Source organism: Tachysurus vachellii, chromosome 1 (assembly GCF_030014155.1).
Source record: "Tachysurus vachellii isolate PV-2020 chromosome 1, HZAU_Pvac_v1, whole genome shotgun sequence".
In the NCBI taxonomy this organism is placed as follows: Eukaryota; Metazoa; Chordata; class Actinopteri; order Siluriformes; family Bagridae; genus Tachysurus; species Tachysurus vachellii.
The window spans coordinates 16,033,212-16,056,014 of NC_083460.1; the positions used below are offsets into that span (position 1 = coordinate 16,033,212).

Here is a 22,803-nt window from a genome sequence, read left to right on the forward strand (position 1 = left end):
TCTGTCACAAAAAACATTTCTGTGTCTCTGACTGGAGCATGGACAGACCAGACTTGTTAACATTTTAGAAAAAAGTAAACAGTAAAATCATGGATCACAATGATGTATTGATGACAGACAGATCTATAATATATATATATATATATATATATATATATATATATATATATAATATTATTATTATTATTATTATTATTATTATTATTATTAGAATTTTTTTTTTTTAATTACAATTTTTTGCAAAAGTAGCTAAAAGTATTTGTCTAAATCTAGAATCATTCCTTGGCTTTTTCTCTCTGAAGGAACCCCTGAAGGGTTTAGGATAAAACCTTGGTTCTATGGTTTATTGGATAGTTAGTGGTTCTTATTCTCTATATCAGGTTCTCCTTGGAAAACTCTCTCTCTCTCTCTCTCTGATAGGTTAATTCTAGCAATCTTAGGAAATATTCTTCCTGTTGTTCCTCTTTGGAAATGATTAAAAGTTCTATTACTGTAGAAACACACAGCAAAGCTTTTCACAAGACAAAAAATTACATGTTGAAATCAAAAAACATCATCTCTTTTAATTGCTCTTGTTTCTTCAAGGATTTTTTTTTTGGTTAACATTTTTAACCCACATTTTTTTACTTAGTCACTCAAAAGTTTTTAAATGTACAGTAACTCTACAGCAGAGAAGAAAGTCTTGTGCATTCGTATTAAACTCTGTATCTCCTCCAGTGAATAGATATATCAGGCTCACTATCAGGCTCAACACGATACAGAGAGGTGTGAAGAAAGATTGTTTCTTAAGATTAGGATAATATGAAGAAACTCTGGAAACCGAGGTATCTACACTTTCAAAATAGAATCAAAATGCTGTTTCAGGACAAATGAAATGCAAATCAAGTGCAATATGTCTGTACTCTAAGCCATGCCAGTGTGCAAAAAACAGACAAAATATTGTTGCTCATGTTTAAATAAGGTTCCTTTTTTGTTTGTTCTGTAAATTGTACAGTTGAAAGGTTTCCTGGCTGTAAAACGTTTGAGAACTCCTGGTGTCTCACGATAAAACTCTCTTTTATATTGATTTAAGCACCAAATCTTCCTGATAATCCTATAAGGAGTCTTTGGTTTTCTAGATTTCACCCACTTTATATTTTTTCTTCCTAACTTGTACTGCTCGTGTGAAGTCGGTGCGTCATTACGCGCGCTCCAAACGTTTACAGAGACACTTCAATCCACTTTGGAGGTCGAGCTGAAGAAAGTGGGGGTGGTGTGAGAAAATCCTGCATCTGCATGATTTAGTTCCTCTGTGGGGTGAAGAGCGTGTCGCTGTACCATTGTATAGCTTTCTTGGCTATCTGATTCCTCCAGTGCGGATGTGTGGCTGCGCTTGTGCGCCGCGGCATTGAGCAGAACCTTGGTGCTTTCTCGCAGGACCGGAGCGATGGCGCGCTGCGCATTTTGGAGCACACTGTGTCTCTTCTTCATGTCCTGCGTCGGACTTTCTTTCGGTACCACTTTCATCTACCCCTTCCAAGGACTCACACTGCAGCATGTGAGCGCAGAACAAAGCGTCGCCGGACCCCCTGCAGCAGGCATCAGCTCTCAGCGCAGGTAAAACACACACACGCTCAACTTTCTTACTCTCCACGCATATCAAGCACTAAAGCCTTATTTCCTAGGAATCCATATACACTTACATATACGAGCGCCATTAACTGGGTTGCCAGATTGCTCCTAATTAAAAACATTCAAAGCAACTCCAAGCTTTATGCAGAAAAAAGTTCACTCCTGCCTTTTTTTTCCTAACCCTATTTCCAAATCCTAAATGCAGTATCCTCTGAAAAATTCCAAAAAGTCCCTTCCCTTGTTACTAGGTTGGGATCACCCAGGATAAATGTATCGTTTGTACCTTCACAAGGAATCATGAATATAGTGAATCATTTAAAAAATACACTTGGGCCATATGTTCTACTCTCCAGCACATGCACCTTCCCAGGTAAAACATGTCCCAAAAAACTGCTCCAAATCAGTGTCTTATAAGCTGAAGTCGTGAGTAGGCAAATCAGTTCCATGTTACAAATCAGTTTTGGACTTGACATTAAAGTTACTTAAGAACATAACACAAAGATCTTCAAAGAAAACACATCATAAATCCATTAAAAAAATCAGCAGCCACTTGTTCACCAGCAGAGACAAAATGATTCAAATTCAGAGACGGAATGATTCATGAACAATTCGTGAACAATTTTAAGTTGTTATTCCACATAAATGTTTCTGTATTAACTTTCCAAACAATATACATACTGTAATAGAGATGTAGCTGAGTACTGATCACGTGTTGTAAACAGATTCAAATACAGGTACGTATAGGACGTTCCTGTTGGAACGGAGATCCCGCTGAACACACACACAAAAAAGAGAGCATGTGGGACAAACTAAAAGCACTTACACATTGAAAAAAAGGGATGTGTGTTCACTCAGGTTAAAAAATAGATATTTTTCATGTAGTTCGAATGGAAACATTACGGTTCTCAAAAAAAGTTATGCACAGACAAGACCATTGCATTTACAGTAAGAGTCAATTGATTCATCCTTAGTAACTGCCTGGTCAAAGTCCCGGTAGTTTGATTTCTGCTGCTGGTTTCATTAGAATTTAGGAAACAAAATAAAACTAAAATCTCTATTTCCAGGAAAAAAAAAGGTTTAAATCCAGTTATCTGTTGTTGGGGTTTAAATTCAGTAATCCGTAATCAGACTCCCTTTTGAGTCTGGTTCCTCTCAAGGTTTCTTTCTCATATCATCGCAGGAAGTTTTTCCCTCGCTACAGTAACCTCAGGCTTGCTCATTAGAGATAAATAGAAATATTAATTTTAATATAAATTGAATATTTTTAACTAACCTACTAACTAGAATAGAATTAATTTGAATTATTTCTTCATATAGCCTAACTTTGGAGGCTGGGGTCAGAAGACAGGGTCAGACATGATCCAGCACCACTGGAGCAGAGAGGGTTAAGGGCCTTGCTTAAGGGCCCAACAGTGGCAGCCTGACAGCGCTGGGGCTTGAATCCCGAGCCTCTGATCAACAACCCAGAGCCTTAACCGCTCGAGCCGACACTGCGCCAAGCTGTTCATGTGTGCTCCTTAAAATGATCAGGATTAATAAAAATGGCCTGAAATCAAAATAATTACTTTATAAATCTAAACATAAAACAGCTTTTTTGTATTAAGAGAAATCTGTTTGCTGTTGACTGCGTGTCAGGTGTGTTTATATCGGTGAACTCAGGCATGGTCGATGTTTCTCCAGTTCCTGTCTCGGAATTCCAAATTAGACCCAAGACTCTATTTTACTGCCCTTTTCCATGTCTGAGATGTTTTTTATTTAACAATGAATTGCAGCTCATTTCTACCGTCTATGCCCATAACATCCATCTAGAAACGATAACCAGAGCAATCGTTTTTATCAATCTGGCCATGCTGCTCCAGAATAATCTTTATAGCGTCAGTCAATACTGCGGTGAATGTTTGCATATGTCGAGCATTTGTTCAGTCTTAGTCGTATGATTAAGCAATGGAATTTATGAATGTTATATTTTTAAAAAACCTGTCTAACCCAAATCTTCTTCACATTCCATGTCCATTGTTTTGTTCCCCCCACAGTTTAATCTAAAGCAGCCTAGAAAATCAGACGTACAGCATCTGATCTGAATACCATGGCTGCTGGTTGGAGAACTGATGTTAAAAATCCTGGAATGCTGAAGTTTTTGTGCTTTCATGGGCTCATCATTTCTTATATTTCAATGCAGGAACTGGTGCCAGTACACGGTATCGAAGACGGTGACGTGCCAGGTACATAACGGAACAGAGACGACGGTGCAGAGGGTTTTCCAGGGCTGTCGATGGCCAGGACACTGCTCCAAAGTCATCAGGTATGAACCTGTATCATCCACCTCTTTCATGTGTGGATGCAAAAAAAAAAAAAAACAGCAAATGATACGAAAAACTACAGGACAGTTCAGTTAAAACGAATGAGATGTTGGCTCATGTCTCAAGTATAATCAAATTTTGAAACTAAAAACGTCCCTACAGCAATCCAAAGCCACTGTTGCAAGAATTGTGAATCATATCCAGCTGAATGTATCAGAATGCAAAGGCTGGAATGGGTTATACAGTGCTGATGTTGTTGCATTGGTAGTTACAGGACTCTGATCAGGCCTGCGTATAAGGTGGCGTATCGACAAGTGACCGCGCTCGAATGGAGGTGCTGTCCCGGCTTCCTGGGAAGTGACTGCAGTGTAGGTGGGTAAAAAAAATAAGATTCATATCAATCACATTATTTACTTTTTTATCCTTTTTTGACCCATAATCTTGGAGGCTAAAAATAGATTGAATAAGCAAATGTTGTCCTATCACCGTACATGGTCTCCATTAGTTAAGCCAATGATTTTATCCCACACATCTAACATCATGAGCAGCTGTCACCGGGTAATGTGTTTTAACTCACCCAAAATCCAACCTCGCTTATTCAATAACATACGAATGTTTCACAAACTCATGTCCTGTAGCTCGAAATCTGTGAAATCTAACATGGATCTATTGTAATAAATTTTCATGATCCAGGAAGTGCATTTTCTCTGAACAAATAGTGATCCTCTTTTTATCTTTGAGGAAAAAATGCTTTTCTGTCCAAGTCAATATTCACTGTGGATGCTGGAGGCCCTATTTGCTCATTGAAATCATATGAAGGGAATTAATACACTCTTAATACAACCTCTCTTGCTCTGCTATAGTTGGGACATGTCCATTGGTTAATTGTTGCCATGGTTTGAATGTTTTTGAAAATGTTATGGGGTAGTAATTGGTCCTGGTGTATTGTTTCTTGCCATAGTGTGCTGATTAGTGAGAAAAAAGCATTAGGGATGACTGAACGAAAATCCAATTTTGCACTCATTAGAGTGAGGGTTAGGTATGGATGGAGCTGGAGAAAATCCTGCACACAATTCTTAAGAGTATGTTGGAATTCAGATTCCTACTTATTCCATTATCTCTTCTTGTTTCTTGGCCAAGTGACTAAGCTCAAATGACTTTGTCTTGTTCTTTTCCTCTCCAGGCTTTCGGTAATAAGTGCTCCGTGGTTTCACGCTCCTTAATCGAGATTCTTTTGTGTCTTTCTTTTCGAAAAAAGAGTGAGATCATCCACCACAGGCATGGAATATCAGCCCCCCACATGCACACATACACATAGCTCCTCCATCTTACATTTTAACCTTCCATAACTCTATACCATTCCGTGTTTTTTCCCTGGTGCATACATATTTCTCATACTTTCACTGTCATCACCCACTTTTGGAACTCGTTCCAGCCTTAGGCTCGTTCGCTGACCTTTTTCACCACTTCGATACCACAACATTGACTGTTTTGTATTGTGTCGGCCCAACTTTCAGTCTGCATGGAACTAAGGGCGGTTGGGGTGGGATGAGGTAGGGGGGCTTTAGTGGAGGCCGTCATGCTTGAGCATGGGCCAGCCGTCTGGGCTGCAGAACATCTGGAAGCGCTGTGGGCCTTTTGGTGCTTGAAGGAGTGAGCCAGCTAGGGAGAGCGCGTCACTCACACACAGCTAGATTACACACATATTCGAGCTGCGTTTTATCCTGAAAACCAGGGAGTGTATTAAAGAGCCTGTGAATGATAACAAGGGCACTTGTGGTGCACGTAAAATCCTTCCTCGCTTGCTTGTTAAAAGAGTTGATGGAAAAGCAGCCACAGGGGCTACACCTTGTTCCCACAAATATCGGGCTGTGTAGCGACGGGAGGAAATCGATCACCTTGTTAAAACGGAGACGTGCAGAAATAAAGCTATCTGAGGAAAAGCTTTGTCAGATGCTAATTAACCCTCTTTGCTCATGTATCGCTGAATAAAAAGTTCTTGTTGCCTGTTTATGACTTGTTACGCAGTAGGAATCAAAACGCCACCAACCAACAAAGTACCCCTTCTTCCTGTTCTTTGGGAGCACTGCAAAATTTGCCACCTGGGGATTTTGGATCCTGTCCTAGAGAAATCCAAGCTGTCTTCCGGCATTTATGTTGTTGGAATGCAGTTGAATGTTAGTGCTTAATGGAGTTAATGTTTAGTTCTGTCTGCTGATGAAACAGCATTAGCTCTTTGAAGGGCATAGAACACACTCACTCACTCACTCACACACACACATTAGTGATTGTTTCCACAAACTGAAGAACTTTTAAGAAAAAAATGTATATTGCTGATGAAAAGCATGGCTTTACTTAAAATCCATGGATATGCCAGTCTTGTTATAGTGTGTGTTTGTGTGTGTATGTCTTGCTTGCATGGGAACATGCGTGAGGGAGAATTCCGTGGTCAGTGTTTTGGGGGAGTGTTCATGGTGGGAGAAAGCGAGATGCTTTGAGATGTTTCGCAGGTCACAGACACTACCCCCTGATGTTTGTTCACATATTTATATAAGCCAATCCCCATCGGGATTCTTTGTGGTGCTCCAAAACCATATGTCCCCTCCTTGTCCTTCTTTCTTTTCTCTTTTTACACTGCTTGTCTTTGGGTTAAGACCACAGAGGTACTGGATGTATTTGTATACATTCATCAGCATGCTCTGTTTTCTCTCATATCACTTCATTTCCTCTCCAAAGAGGCAGTATGTAGAAAATCAGCAGTTTTCCAAGGACCATCTTGTACAGAGTGACACAGGTCCTCAATAGTCCATTTGAGACGTTTGGTCTGCACAATGACAAATATTTATCTTTTATAGTAAATACATTTTACTTGCTTATCCAAATAAGGTATAAGCCAAGGTCTTTTCAGGACTGCATGAGGTAAGATAGCTATAACAGATAAGTACTGATATTTAAAAAGTCCTCCCTTCCTTAATAAAGAAAAGAATAGCAACTTAAAGTTTAAAACCTGTTCCTGACATACTGTGTATTTATACCTACACAAAAGAGGTTGTGGGAAAGTAACGGCAGACTTTCATTGTTTGCTTTACCTTTGGCAAAATGTATGTGTGCGCCCTAATGGGCTAAGTCCTCAGAAAATCACATCCATATGGGAAGGACAGGCTGAGAACTTAACAGAGAGAAATAAACCCACCAAAGGATCACCTGACAAAGCAAGGTTTTATATTTGCCAGAATAAAGGTGGAAAATAAGGGATCAAATAGATAAAAGAAGATAGACATGTGTGGATTAAGATTTAAGGAGCGTCCTTTATAATGAAGAATGTTTGAGACTACACAGGCATAATCAACTAGCATAACCTTTCAATTTCAAGAGGCAGACCAATTTTCAACTAGCTTCTCAGACATATATTAAGCATTGTATGTGACTCTGAAAATAGATTGTTCGTCATGAGGAATACACACATCTCCAAATCAAAAAACATAATCATATTTTGCCCTCCAACATATTAGATGCCTGCTAGTGCTGCAAATGGAAAATGTTTGGGGAAAAATCACTCTGGATTGATCAGCAGATGCCTCAGTTTCTTTGGGTTTGGGGCATTTGATGCTAATGAGGCCCAGACAAGCTGTCTTTACCCCAGCAAAGAGTATTTTCCACAGGGGCAGAGCATTTCTAAGGGATAGGATCTTGATCTTGATGAGACCCAGGACCCAGTTTGTTTCAGTCTGGCTTGATGGTATGTGAAAGAGAGTTCTACCCTTGCACTAAGCTTTAAATCTTTAGTTTGAAACAGCTGAGTTTATGGGGCCATGTAGTAAAAACTCAATGAGTGATCGCTAGAGATCCACGTAGTGCTAAGAACTTTTCACTGGACCACTGGGGCCTACACGACAGTTTGCTTTCCTTTTTTACCATATGCAGAATGTGACCCTGTTTGCACAGTGATGAATTTCCATTCATACTTACCTAGGCACAAAACTTAAATACAAACACATGCAAAGTTAAAAGACTGGAATTTTGGAAAATGGAAAACATGAATTGAACACTTTGTCTTTAGATCATATTTCTAATGTAAAGTGAGGTGTTCTTGCATATTTTGGCTGTACCATCATCCTGTAAGGGGCCACATTTAACTTAGTCAAACACTGAAGAACATATAAGTCGGCTTGTGTGCTCATCTCATCTCCTCTCCCTTCCAGTTTATCAATCCCTCCCACATGTCATTGTGACCAGTTCCATTTTTGAAACATTCCTCCCTAAGCTGTTGAAAAGAAACATGAAACAGTGCCAAAGAAAACTAAAAGATTCAGCATCCTGTTTTAGACGTTCTCGACCATGGTTTTAGGCAAGCCACTGGATTTTAAGCAGACCGCTCCAACTCTGTATCTTTAAAGGGGAGCAACGTAACCTGCGACACGTCCTTTTTCTTGAGTGTTCCTACCTTCGACAGAATCCAGAGTTAGGTAATGATAATGTATACTAAAAACCTTGTAAGAATCAGGCAAGAATGTCTAAAACTTGACATTTTGCAACATCCTAATGTCACATGACTGGTTGTTTAAGCTACATTTTTAATCATGGACTAGTTCAAAAATGTTTCTTTTTTAATGGAATATGTCAAAACAGATCAGCAGTTTGTGTGGTACTGATGGCATGGAACACAACAGTCAAAATCTGGTAGCAATTTTCCTGCCATTGCTCCTTCCCCCCAGTCACCTTTTACACTGAGCTGCTGATGGATATCTTAGACTGTAGTCCCAGAGCCTGAAGGTAATGGACGAAGGAACATTTTGGTGTCTGGATTTCAACATATTCAGGATGTAGAAATCTCTTGTGTTAAACTGATGTTTGGTTATACAGTAGTGAGGGACTTCAGGTTAGGAATGATGAGTTGGGCCCAGACTTCCTCCAATTTTGCTTATTTTTAATCTGTAAAATGAGTATAGCCTCTGGAGACAACTTGAGACTTGCTCTGCCATGCTAACCTTCCTATACATTCATTCATTCTTGCCCTAGATGGTCAGCTCGGACTTCTCTGTCCCTTGTCACAAATTCCAGCTCCTAATCAGAGATCCCCAGACATTCCCAAGCCAAGATTGACCTTTATTCTCTCCAGCAGTCCTGGATTTTCCCTGGGGCTCTTCTTCCATTTGGACAAGCAGGAGCCATCCAGGGGCATCCTTGTAAGATGCCTTAACTACATTAATTTGTTCCTTTAAATATCTTTAAATGTTTTTGACCATGATCTAAATTCTGCAAGTAAAAGATTCACTTGATTTAGACCTTGAGGCAAAACCCCAACTGCTCCATGGTTACAGTACAAGGTATACTCAAAAGAATGTTGTGAACAAACTCCCATCATGATTGCCTGTGCGATTATGCACTTAGATGAAGTGAAAGATGGCCAGACTCTGTGTTACATCTACTGATGTTCAAAAATCAAGTTGATGTGTGGTGGGATATACGTAATTGTCTGGTTTATCCGTGACTCCAAATTGCAAGTGAGACAAAAACAGTAGGATGGTGTAAAATGCTTGAATGCTAGCTTTGCATGCACCACCCTGTTACTTATGTCATGAAAGTCCAGCAGGAAGCATACCTTCCAAACATAGACTGTAGCAGCCAGTTATTGCTCAGCCATAGAACTGACTAAATTTGTAAATACTGACACTACGATAATTTACTGAGAAACCTCAGTGGGTGTAGGGACTCCAATCATGATATCGTTGTCCAATTTGTTGTAGATTTAGCTGTTTGAAAATCCATCCAAGTCAGTGCAAAAAATATTTTTGCGGGCAATGTTGGTGGGCATCCTAAAACTGTGATTAAGATTTTATTTTTCATAAAGACAGTCAAGAATCTTCTCGATCAGAAATCTGCATTATTCAAGGTGTTGGATTTCTCACCAAGATTACACACACTGCAAAGAAATCAGTTTGGAATTTAATGATTGATTTAACAGCCATTAGTCATGAAAAAAATGGTTAAAAACTACCAAAACCAAAGTTTTGAGCCTGATTCAATGATTATGTACATCAAAATAATTTGGAAAGTTCTGAAACTGACCAACAACATTCTACAGTAACTCACCACTGCCTTGTCAAAGCTCTGGTTGTGTGGCCATGTCTGATTTATGACGTAATGTCTGTGTCAGCAATATTAGTCAACTCATCAAACGCAAGCTCAGAGGTTATCTTGGCTTTTACATGCATGCTACGTGACAAAGTCTTGCATTCCAGCTGAATAAGTCAGTGCCAGGCGGCTTAAAATGCAGACATTCCAACAGCTCGAGTTATATTAAGTGTTTGTCATGACTAGCCTGCTGAATATGCTTGACACTGGAAGTCGATTAAGATCGAGGGACCCTGCAGAGATGCATCTTGCCTAGAAGGTATTCCAGGGGTTTTCAGGACTAATTACTTGGCGGTGCTAGTGGTCAGTTCTTTCTGACTTTAACATGGCTTCTAAATTGAATGATGGGATGCTAGGTGCCTTCGAATCTTAGCACTCTTAACATCCCTTCTTTCATTACATTTGTTCTTGGTTCAATCTCGAAATCTACAATGGAGAATTTCCCACTTGGAAAAGCAAAACTCTATATGAAGCTTTTACTATTTAAATGGAGCTTGACGATCCTGTTTATAATAGAGTACAAATAGAAAAAAACACCTACCCAACAAAAAGTGGACCTTCAAAAGTTTCTGTGTAAGTTTCCCATGTTAACTCAGTTAGCTTTGAATTATTTTCTCAGTTAACTCTAGTCGCATCACACATGACACATACTTCAGTGAGACATACGGTACTGTATTTGGTGTTAAAGACATGTCACACTATATCACGTTGCAGCTGTTGATTATTTCAGCAGATTTTGCACAACTCTTTGGCTGATGGAGAGCCTGCTTCCTTAGCACACAGATCTGGTGAGATGTTAGACACAATGGCAGATCTAGAAAGGAAGTGGAGGTGGCCATTGACTGTGAGTCAGTGATTTAGCATCAGTCCTCAGCAAAGAGGCTTCTGTGCGCTCTAGTTTATTTGAGAAGTCACCTTACTTACTTACATAACACAGACGTTGCTGGCTATTGTTAAAATTTTAAAAAAAAAAGCACCTTTTTGAACCAGGTGAAAAAAAACACGTTGGTCTGGCAGCTCCAAAGTTTGGCAGGAGTTTTCAGACATACGGTATGGGTCTGAAGTCATACATCATCAAATTCCGGCTTTAGAAATTGGTCCAAATCTAATGACCGTATACTCGCCAGGTAAAATTAGCTAGTTATCTGAAAGACCCACTTGAGACCACATTTTGGATTACAAAATACACATATTGGATTGTAATAAATACAAAAAAATCCATTGACTAGACAGAACAGTTTTTTCTCCACATGTTTTAGCTAGCATGCTAATGCTACCTCTCTGACTCAATAACTCCTTCCCCAGAGCCACTTCCAGCACTACGGAGGATGTGTTTAAAATATCAGAAAAGAAGGGTTTCTACCAGGCAAATCCAACATTAAGAAGCTTTGAAGACAGTGAGTGTTGGTTTGTAGAATGGTAGTTAATGCTAAGCCATTAAATCTTTCCTTATGCTAGACTGACTATGTACAATTTCGCCAATATTTTTAAGTTTTCTAGGAACATTTCTAGGAACTTTTTGGCTCAAAGAATGTTCAGTCATCTGGGCATTCGGCTAATGTTTTCCATCAAATTAATAACTGTTACTACAACTCTGAGTAAAATTGTAATACAATTTTGCTGCAAAGTATTATTTGAGCAGATGTTTTCAGAAATATAAATTTGGGATTTCCTTAGAAGGAAATATTACATACTGATCTTTCTAATAAATATTCATCTTAGCTGGATACTTTTAGTTGCCAGACACTAGTGCGTGTTCAACAGGTCTGTCTTATTTAGCGGCGAATACACCAGCCTGGCATGGTGATGAGAATCACCTGCTCAGCTCTGGGGAAACAGCTGCTTGGTTTTCTTGGACTGGACAAAATCATGCTGGCATGTCTGCCGATCGAGCAGTCATGTCTGGCCACACACTGCCCCAGACACACAGCACAGATGTCTGGGAGAGGCCTGGCAGCAGGAGGCATTCCGTCGGTCATGGCTGGCCACACACACCCCCTCATACCCCGTGTATATCTTGGGTGAAATTCAGCTCTTCTCTTCTTTTAAATGTCCAATGGGCGCCATGCCCAAGCCATTCGATCGCTTGTACACTTCCCTTTTCATCTCTTTCTTGTTCATGTCCTCCCACCTTCCATCCTTTTCTTTTCTATTTTCATTTGCAAAACATATGTTGAACTCTTGACTTGGACGTGTCTCTGTATGTCTGGCATGCCAATAACTCTGGCATGTCAGGATAAATGTGTAAAATTGTTATGCTCTGGGAGATCAGTAATATTTATGAATAAAACGATTCCGTCCCCTTAAGAAGCCATCTCACGTTTAGAAATAATGCATCGACTCTTCTCATATGTTTTATTACCATCAGTTGCAGCTCAGAATCAATGAGCCTTCCTTTGTGTCATCCTATATCTAGACTGATTGGAAATGCGTTTCCAGGCTAGACCTGCATAACCCCTGACCCCTTCAGACATGTAAGTTATGTCGCTGAACAGCTGTTCATGAAAAGGTTGGCATTCCACAGGACAGCTGCAGTGTATGTTGGTGCCAGGGGCTATCTTGTGAAGGGATATATATGAACTCATTGAAGCTGGACAGTACATAGAAATATTTTGTTTTGTCATAGTATAGTGACTCTGTCTAGACTACGTGGACTAGTTTTTTTTTCTGGAATAGATTTTGATCATAAAATCATAAGGAAACTCCAAGGAAGCAGCACCTTTTTTATTTTTTTTATTTTTTATTTTTTTGCTAAGAGTAATATAAACATGTATTTTTTCTTTTTCTTGGTCAAGTCCTCTGAGGTGCAATTCTCCAATATAATAGTCATGTGCTGAAAATATTTCCCCAAAATGATGGTGAGCAGGAATGTTTTTTGCATCCAGAAAGAGAAAGTGTTTGTAGATGTCTGTCCACAAGTATGTGTGAGACGGAGACCGATGTGTGTTTGTGTGCTTTGCTTTCAGAGCAAAAGCAGATTTTTATCATTGCGTATCCATATTGATAGACTCAACATTTCTTTTCTTTTCATATGCATAAATGTAAACTTCACTCACTATATTCTATCAATCACCCCACCCACTTACACCATCAATGGTATCGTTATCTCTGGTTGCATCACATCACCTCCCATCACATCACTTCCATTCTTGTCATTTAAGGTTGCATGTCACCTCCAGTTGTGTCAACTGAAGATGACACAATTGGTGGTGGTGGTGCACGTGTCACCTCTGGTCACATCTGGTCATGTCACCTCCAGCTGGGTGACCTCAGGTCAGGTCACCTCTGTTTGCACAACCTCCAGTTGTGTCATCTCCGCCACCTCTGCTCTCCAGGTCACCTCCAGGTGTGTCACCTCTGGTCTTGTCACCTCTAGTTGTGTCACTTCCGTTCATGTCACCTCTAGTTGTGTCACCTCCAGTCATGTCACCTCCAGTCATGTCACCTCTAGTTGTGTCGCCTCCAGTTGTGTCATCTCCAGTCATGTCACCTCTAGTTGTGTCATCTCCAGTCATGTCACCTCCAGTCATGTCACCTCCAGTCATGTCACCTCTAGTTGTGTCGCCTCCAGTCATGTCACCTCTAGTTGTGTCACCTCCAGTCATGTCACCTCTAGTTGTGTCGCCTCCAGTCATGTCACCTCTAGTTGTGTCACCTCCAGTCATGTCACCTCTAGTTGTGTCATCTCCAGTCATGTCACCTCCAGTCATGTCACCTCCAGTCATGTCACCTCTAGTTGTGTCGCCTCCAGTCATGTCACCTCTAGTTGTGTCACCTCCAGTCATGTCACCTCTAGTTGTGTCACCTCCAGTCATGTCACCTCTAGTTGTGTCATCTCCAGTCATGTCACCTCTAGTTGTGTCACCTCCGGTCATGCCACCCCCAGAAATGCCACCCCAGTCCTGCTACCTTTTCAGGTGACCAACCAGTTTTGACACCTCAGCTTATGTCATGATGCTGCTTTTAGCATCTCTGGTTTAGCAGCTCCAGTCGAGTCACATCCAGTCTTGTTACCTCCACTTGTGTCGTCTCTGGTCGAGTCATCTGTAAAAACATGCAGCCTCTGGTTGTGTCACCACTAGTCATGTCACCTCTGGTTAAATTACCTCCAGTTACGTTACCTCTGGATCCAGATGTGTCACCTCTAATGTCGTCATCACCAGTCACATCACCTTTCCCTGCATCACCTCTGTCCAGTCACCTTTGGCAGTGTCACTTTCAATTCCTCAGATCTTATTGAACCCTTTGTCTTGTTGCAGTACTCACAATGTGAAAATATAGGACATGGATAAAGATCTTAGATCCTAGTGAATGTTTTGCCAGAATCCAGTTACCATGAGGTGAAAAACTTAAGCAAATCTTTATAGTATTTGAAGTGAAGTGAAGTGACGTGACATACAGCTAAGTATGATGACCCATACTCAGAATTTGTTCTCTGCATTTAACCCATCCAAAGTGCACACACACAGCAGTGAACACACACACACCATGAACACACACCCGGAGCAGTGGGCAGCCATTTATGCTGCGGTGCAAGGGGAGCAGTTGGGGGGTTCGGTGAGTTGCTCAAGGGCACCTCAGTCGTGGCCGGCCCGAGACTCGAACGCACAACCTTAGGGTTAGGAGTCAGACTCTCTAACCATTTGGCCACGACTATTTCATTTGAATACTACAAATTCATCCCTCTGAAATGTTGTTCCATCTTTGAATAACAAATCATACAGTTTTAAAACTTACTTTACAAAAAATATGGCTTCAATTATTCCTGAAATTTGTCGTTATTGTCGTTAATCTTTCAGCCACTTATTGTTCGAGGTCACCACAGCAGGTCATCCCGATCCGCATATTCGATTTTGGCACAGGTTTTACACCGGATGCCCTTCCTGATTAAATTATTCCTGAAAGCATTTGCATAAATCTTTAATCATGATATTAAACAACATCCTTAAAACTTCTATTATTTCTGAGTCCGGAACAGGTTTCATGTCCTTTTCTCAATACCGGACATATTGAAATTCTTATCTGTGGTAATTGCACATACTGTACTGCAGATGTACGAGATAAAGGTTGCAAAATGCTGGAGTATTACTTTAACGCTGAGATCAGGAGCTATCATTGATCACATTTTAAACAGGCTTTGCTCATAACATACTCCGTGTTACATCTGTATGTGTTCATAATCCGCTATTCGTTTCCAGTGAGGGCTGAAAATAATTTAACAGCCATGTGGTCTTAAATATTTTTCCAGATGCATGTATAGGCTGTAAGCCTCATAGACGCAATGCTGTCTTCAGGTTAGTAAACATTGAGCTAGCAACCAGATTTTTTATTATACCCACCCCAAGGAACTTGTTTTCTCTACCCATGTAATTAAACCTTCCCAAACGGAAATCCTGACTCCTCCTTAAGACTTGGTTCTTATGACCGCTTTGGGCTTTCTACACCACATCCAGACCGATCATTGTGTAGTCCCCATGGTTATGTACCAAACCAGTCTGTAACGAAGATGAGTCCTCTGGAAATAGATGTACTGGGCAGGATGCCACAATTTGTCTTTCAGTGTTGCCTCTTTATTTGATTATTGTTATAAAGAAGACTGTTTGAAATACTTGTTTCCATTGCAGACTTGGCCATAAAAGAAGTGTTTATCTAGAAAAACGGTTGGGAAGGGGTTGTTTATGGAAACAATTTGGTAAGCTCTGACTAGTACCTTGGCATCTGACCAAAAGATCTATAGTTCATAGAGGTGGCTAGGTTGGCACATTGTCTTCCTAGCATCTGGGCACACAGCAGGGAATCTGTCACAAGGCAGACAGACAGAAAACAAGCGCTCGGAAGTTAAGAGAGCGATGGAGCAGTAAATAAAGGCAGTGACAGCGGAGGAAGTAAAAGAGAAGAGAAAGCCTGACCGTACTTGTAGGTGTGTCAGACCATGAGCTCCTGACGAATGGGATGATTTAGTGTTGGAATAATACAGTAACGAGTCGTAATTTGTTGTTTCAGTAATGCATTCACTCAGGGGACTCGTTGGAGGCATTCATCTGCTGGCACTCTGCTATACTTCAGCTGCCAACTCACTACCGCTAATTTCTGAACAATGTTCCCAGAAATCCCTTCCAATTAATGTCCCTGCATTTAGTTTGTATGTTTTACTAGATAGTATATGATAGCTAACAGATATTGTGTTCTTTGTGATATGGATATTCCAGAGAAATAAGGCACTCATTCCATAAAAGCACAGTAGATTAAACAGATCTTGTTTTATTTTTTTGACTAAATGGAGCATTTTGAGTAAAAAGTATTTTTTAAAATGGCTCTTTTTATCTCTTATTGCAGAATGTATGAACTGTACGGGTTACAACGATCTGAACAATCGCCTGAACAACCTTGAGAGTAAGGTAAGAGCAATGAACTCTTATGCTTAAGATATTTGTATCAAGTATCACCTGCATTTCCTCAGTCAATCGATTAAATGTTTCAAAGTCAACCAATTTTTGCAGAGATTTTGTTGCATAAAGCAAGTCATTTCATTTCATTTGGAGCCTTGAGGTCAAGAATTAAACCGCAACTTATAACTTACTCCATAGACAGCGTTCTCTTTTTCTTTATCTTTGGTATTTTCACCATGTAGGTTACATTCATCTTTTTTTTTTACTCACAACATTGTCGGGAGCAGGAGTCATTTTCAAAATTCAGTTCGAGATTCATAGCCAGGAGTCCTGTGATTTTTTTTATTTTTATGGTGGAAATCACCAATAATCTGAAGAGATGGTTTCCCAAAAATATCAAATTGCTGCCTTCCATTTAAATAAAACATATCCAATGGCAAAAGCTCTGATCCTTTTTCACTAAACCCAATTTTAGGCAGGTCAGAAGTGCGTTTTAATCGGTCAACATCAGTGTTTGTCTCAAACCCTTTAACTATTTTTTTTCCGGGACAATGATCTAATCAAGTTTCTTATGAAGATTTCCCGTAAGCTCCATTTGTGGTTTTAATGCAACTTTCTCTGAAATATTATACAGAAAGGAAAAATAAAAATGGAATAGGAAAAACCTAATAGGAAAGGCCCTTAAGCCTCCACTAAGCAGATCTATGCTTGGATTGGATTTTGTCCCATATTTGTTTTTTTAAATAAAAACCCTCTGCCAAATGAATAAATGTATATGTAATGTACTGTGGACAGTAGGATATCAACAGTAAAGTTTTTATGTGAGTGCAATAGTTATATAGCAAAGTTTTTTTGACCCTTTTTGTGCTTTTGGATGTGTTTTAGATCAAGTTGTTACGGGAGGCTGGACCTCGGCTTCCATCGATCAATACTCTGCCGGTGAGATCAACAGACAACGAGGTTGAAACCCCAGAGCCCACCCCTAGGGGACCCCCACCTTTTTGGCAGCCAGGTGAGCCAATCACCTGCCATCACTTTTCTTAACAATCCCTCATTTTAACAGGGACCAGCGTTTCACCCCGAGATGAGAGCCTCCCTGAGATTTGCGGCCACATACATGCAGAAAGTAATGGCCATAGGAGTGGAGGAGTAATGACATGTTGAGTCTATAAATGCTGGTGCTTAGAGAAATGAACAAAGTATATACATATTTCTTTAGGGCTCAAGCTGCCAAAAATGTCTTGTGTCTGAAAAATCTCACCTGCTTTTTAAAAGTGTTAAAAAAGTCTTCTCTGGCAAATGTTAAAATTTAAGCAGGTCAGAATACGAGTATCAATGCGCAATGGTACCACAATTCAATCCCCTGGAAAGTTTTGATTCAGGCTGTAGAATTGTCTAATAGTGTCATACGAGCAGTAGAAGCTCCGGAAAGGTTGCGTTGACTGCCAGGGGGACAGTCGGGTGTCATTTATCCAGATGGATAAAAACAAATTCATTCATAAATTATTTGTAGCAGCATTGACACAAGAAATCGTTTGTCAAAAGGGATGTGGGATGTGGTAGCTTAGTGGTTAAGGTGTTGGGCTACCAATCGGAAGGTTGTGAGTTTGATTCCTACGTCCACCAGGTTCCCACTGCTGGGCCCCTGACAAGGCCCTTACAGTAACCCTCAATTGCTCAGTTGTATAAAAATGTAAGTCACTCTGGATAAGGGTGTCTGCTAAATGCTGTAAATGTAAAAGAGGGTTGCCAGGGTCTTGTTATTTACGCCAAACTGAGCACATTTTGGAACAAAGTTGCAAATGAAAAAAAAAGCAAATCCAGAGTTTTTTGGGGGGAAAGTTTAAAAATATTGTACAGCAGCCAAGATCTTTAAAGCAAATAATCGGAAATTAAATCTGAAATATTTAAGCAAACATAGCTGACACAAAGCTAAGAGAAATTGTGTGTGCTGACAGTGAATCTACGATATACAGAAAAATATCTGGTAGTAAGATATATTGCAAAGATTGGTACATTGAAAGGAGGATTATAGAGTGGAGGATTATAGGGGGGATAATATTCGTACCAGGCAATGAGGGAAAAAAATGCACGTTGCAGATACTGGAAATTCAGAAATGCATGCACTGCAAGGGGAACTTGTTTCCCACGCAAAGACTAAAGGAAAGAGGAAAAAATACACGTCTCTGTTTTTTGCTGTTTGTGAGATATAGATGAGCTGGAAATTTTACTGAGACCTGGCAACCCTGCATGAAAAAGTTCATGTGAAAAATTTTCGCATTTCGACTTCTAAGTTTGTGTAAATTTGTACATAAAAAAGCAGATAAAGAGTTTGTTGATTGATTGGCATGAATTTCATCACATCACTTATTTGTTTGAATTGCTCACAGAAATTTGGTATAAAAAATCATAAGATATCAAAAGAAATTCATAAATTTAGACAGAACCCCTAAATATTCTTTTGTTTCTTAGCTAACCTCACAGCTAATATAGCTAGCTAGTTTTATTTGTGATATCGACTGAATTTGGTTGGCTAGGTAGTTTCTCTGGTATGATTGGACTTGTTGTTTGGGCCGTGTTAGTAAAACGAGTGTAAAGTGTACCTGTGGCCGGTCTGAACGGCAGTGCGATTCCCTGTCAGTTACTTCAGTTGCTAATACAATTTTTTATCAATGTACAGTAAAAAGAATAAGAATCAGAAAAAGTACTAAACTGCTATTAAATTACAAACTAGTCCAGATGGCTTTTATTATTGTTTTTTTCCAACAGCTTAGCAAGTTAGCACAAATATTGTTGAAATAAACACATCCATCTGTATGATAAGCAGTAAAATACCCGCTGCCATGAAACCTAATTGATCTTTTCCAACGTTCTCCAGTCTCACAGATCCAGTGTTCAGCACCCTGCCCCTGCGTCCATCAGTAAAACCGCATACAGCAGACTAATGAGTGTGCTATTGTTTTCAGTGGTGCTTTACTCTCTTTACAAGCCAAGATTAGATTTCCATTAAAATCTCAACTTCAAATAAAACGTCATTATCCCATGAGGTCCTTCTTCATCATTTTGCCTATTTACATCTGTGTGGGCTTGTGCACTGTTTAATCTGGCAATCCCAACCAAGTCCTGGTTTCACTGCATCAAATCAGCTTAATAGATTTGAGGTAAACTCCCTCAGCGAGGCAGCACAAAAAGTCGTTCTATACTATAACACACAGGACACCCAGGCAGGGAGAAAGAATTAGTGAGGGTAGATTTCAGGCTGTGAGAACATTCAGTTATTCCAAATTAACAGGGTCTAGCATATCCAGCTTATAAATTTATGTTGAAAGCCTGATGGAATTAGGCTCCGCAGTTGTTTTAGACATCCGTCTGACTTAACAGATACTCAGATAATGAATGTTTTGTTTCGTTTTATTTTGCCAAGGAGCTTAATATGCATGAGGAAATGGTGCGTTTTATTACTACAACTATGGTGCTTTAAAATGTAGATGGGGAAAATAGAAAAAGAGGCCGAAAGATATATTAAAAAATCTATTTAGTTTTCAGTGTGATTACCATTGCGTACATGTAGGTATCGAATATTTATTCTTATATGGCCTTTAAAAATATATATTATATTTTTTATCATTATAAAGAACCCCCAAAAAAGGAGTACAGTTTCATAGAAAAGTTCCAGAAAGAAGCTTTTCCTGAAGCTAACAACCTGTATTTTCTTTTAAAAAATGAGTAAAGATTATTCATTTATTTTATTATTTAAGATTATTATGCATATTATTCAATAGTAGATGCTTGTTTTAAAACCCTTACTATTAATATTTAGTTCTATCTGTGTTGTCCAAGAAGCCGGTATAGATTTCTAGAATAATGTTAGTTCGCTACTCCATGCAGAACATTTCAAAGTTCTTCTGTTCTGTTCTGGTTCAAATCTGGAGACTGAGATTGTTAATGTAAAATATGTTTAAAAATGTGTTCATTGTCTTGCTGAAAGCTCCAATTATAACCATAACCTCTTGGCAGATGCAACCAAGATTTGGGCTGAAATTTCCTGGTACTTATCACCTGATCTTACCAAAGCCATCAAGTGTTGTTTCCTCATAAGCAGTGCTGTTTATTTTTTCACCAAAATTTGTTCAAATGATGCTTGGTGAAGTTCAGGTGCTCCATTTTGCAGGACGTTTTCGAGAACAGTTACTTTCTTGAAGCAATATAAACATCAAAGTAGTGTTTAAATGGTAGATTTTGAAACTTGACATCTACAAATGTTTCTCTTTCTCTTTCGTCGTCCTTCTCACTGTACAGAGGGACAATGTGCTCAAATACTGTTCCAGCATTTTCAGACATGTGAAACCTTTTTTCTTGTGGTCTTAATTGTTCTGAGTGCTAATATGTGCAGGTCAACAACCATCTGACACTTATTTTGAAAAGTATTTTGTTTTTTCCCCATGGCAATGAAGGGTTTTTACATGTGTATAAAATTTAAATGAAAGAATAGAGTCAATGGAAATGTTTGTGAAATATTCTGTATATAGGGACACGGGGGCCTCCAGGGCCAATAGGACCACCTGGTTCATCGGGACCTCCTGGACCTAAAGGAGAGGCAGGTGCTCCAGGCCGACCAGGACCCACAGGTCAGAGTCACTGTCTTTTCTGTGATATAAATGTATAAGTTGCTGTACTTAAAGTTTTTTGTCAATCCCAGATCATGTTTAATCTCAATGTTCTGTCTCCACTTAGCATTGGAAGCATTGACCTTTTGACTTTTTCTATATTGACTTTATAGCAATATGATCAAATACAAAATATGTCCCGTCTTCTCATTTGTAGATATATACTCAAACAATATTTTTTTTAGACTTAGATGGAAGGTTTGTGGCTTAATTTAAGGGACAGTCAACCTTCAATGTTGTATTTTGAACTGTGAAAATTGTATATATGTAATTTAAGAGATGACTGGATGTAAATATTGAGTGTATTTCCAAAAATCCATAAAAGGCATAATCAGGGTGAAAAACAGGAATAGTTAGTCAATACTAACAGACCATGAATCATTGTTAGGGAGACGAGGAAAACAAGATCCAAGGAGCTATTACATGGAAAAAAGGAACAATGAATGAGTCACAGTTATAAGCTTAAAGTTATGGTGGAAACATTTCCAAGATACTGGGAGGATACAAGACAACACAGAGCCATTATATATTGTATATACAATGCAGTGTAACCAAGGAGTGAGCTGGATCTTCATAGCAGTGTTCTATGAACGGATGAATTGAAACGAGACTGAATGCGCTGTTATGGGAAAGTAATCATTAACAAGAATGCTGCAGAGCTGACACTAGAGACTTGAAAAAAAAAATACACAAAACTTTACTATTTCAACGATTATAGGTTTGTTAAATAACATCATATTCATTATTAACATAGATTAACATAAGTAGCCCATGGGATTTAGTGGTTACAATAGAAACAATAATGAATTCGAACATTAATATACACCTGCGTTTTAAGTTACATCCACAACTAGTTTTCGCTGTTTTGACCAATCAGAATTAAAATTCACATCATCATGATATACACTAATACAGGCTACTGTATAGATACATAAGTGTTAATAGTCACTGGTGATCATTTTTGCTTTCAGGCCCGAAGGGTGAAAGAGGCTTTCCAGGTGAAATTGGTCTTCCAGGTCCCCCAGGTCCTCCAGGACAACCTGGTCTTCCTAACTCCATTCCTCTCCGAGGGGATGTATTTCAGGGTCTTAGTACAGATGAAACGGGTGAGTGGAAACACTCGCAAACTGTTTAGGGTGTGTGTGTTTGTGAGTGTGTGAAGTTTTCCGGTAATCCAGATGATAGTGAATCATACTGTAGCACTACTAGGATGCCACTAGGATGCTTAATGACAGGTGTCACTTTTTACTACAGGACTAGTATCAATGTTAAGTTCCAGTGTCTGTGTCACATACGGTATGTTTTTACAGTGTTTTAACAAGAGTTTCTGTACGTTTAAATGTTTATTTTAAAGTCTTGTCACAGGTAAATGTCAAAGTGGGACCAGCACTGACCTGTAGATATCGTTTGACCTAAGAGTTGTCTAAAAATAAGCTGCATGTTTACACAGATGGTTAATTAACATGCGGTGGAGAATAAATGTACGCGTGCAGCCAAGCGCTCAGCCCTTTTAGTCATCATTTCTGCTGCAGTGACTGAAACAATATTGATGACCATATAAGCCACAGTGTGTTAGCAAAAAAAAAAAAACAAATTCTTAAAACAACGAATCGAATCCATTACTGATTTGATTCCCTTGACTCATTTGAGTTCCATAGAAGCAACTTCAGTGCAATGAGTCAAATGCTGTAAATGCAAATG

At 39.3% G+C, this 22,803-nt stretch overlaps 1 protein-coding gene across 3 annotated transcripts in view; it reads left to right on the top strand.

The window, feature by feature from the left end:
• The first annotated feature begins 1,202 nt into the window (after positions 1 to 1,202).
• LOC132848710 (collagen alpha-1(XXVI) chain) overlaps positions 1,203 to 22,803 on the top strand; it is a 32,949-nt gene continuing 11,348 nt past the window's right edge. For 2 of the 3 annotated variants that reach the window (XM_060874665.1, XM_060874674.1), the window contains exons 1-7: positions 1,203 to 1,596; positions 3,791 to 3,913; positions 4,180 to 4,283; positions 16,383 to 16,444; positions 17,321 to 17,447; positions 20,965 to 21,063; positions 22,074 to 22,208. In XM_060874665.1, the coding sequence (XP_060730648.1) occupies positions 1,427 to 1,596; positions 3,791 to 3,913; positions 4,180 to 4,283; positions 16,383 to 16,444; positions 17,321 to 17,447; positions 20,965 to 21,063; positions 22,074 to 22,208 (820 nt within the window). In that variant the 5' untranslated portion in view covers positions 1,203 to 1,426. The remainder of the gene's footprint in view (positions 1,597 to 3,790; positions 3,914 to 4,179; positions 4,284 to 16,382; positions 16,445 to 17,320; positions 17,448 to 20,964; positions 21,064 to 22,073; positions 22,209 to 22,803) is intronic. The other variant, XM_060874682.1, reaches the window with a different exon arrangement.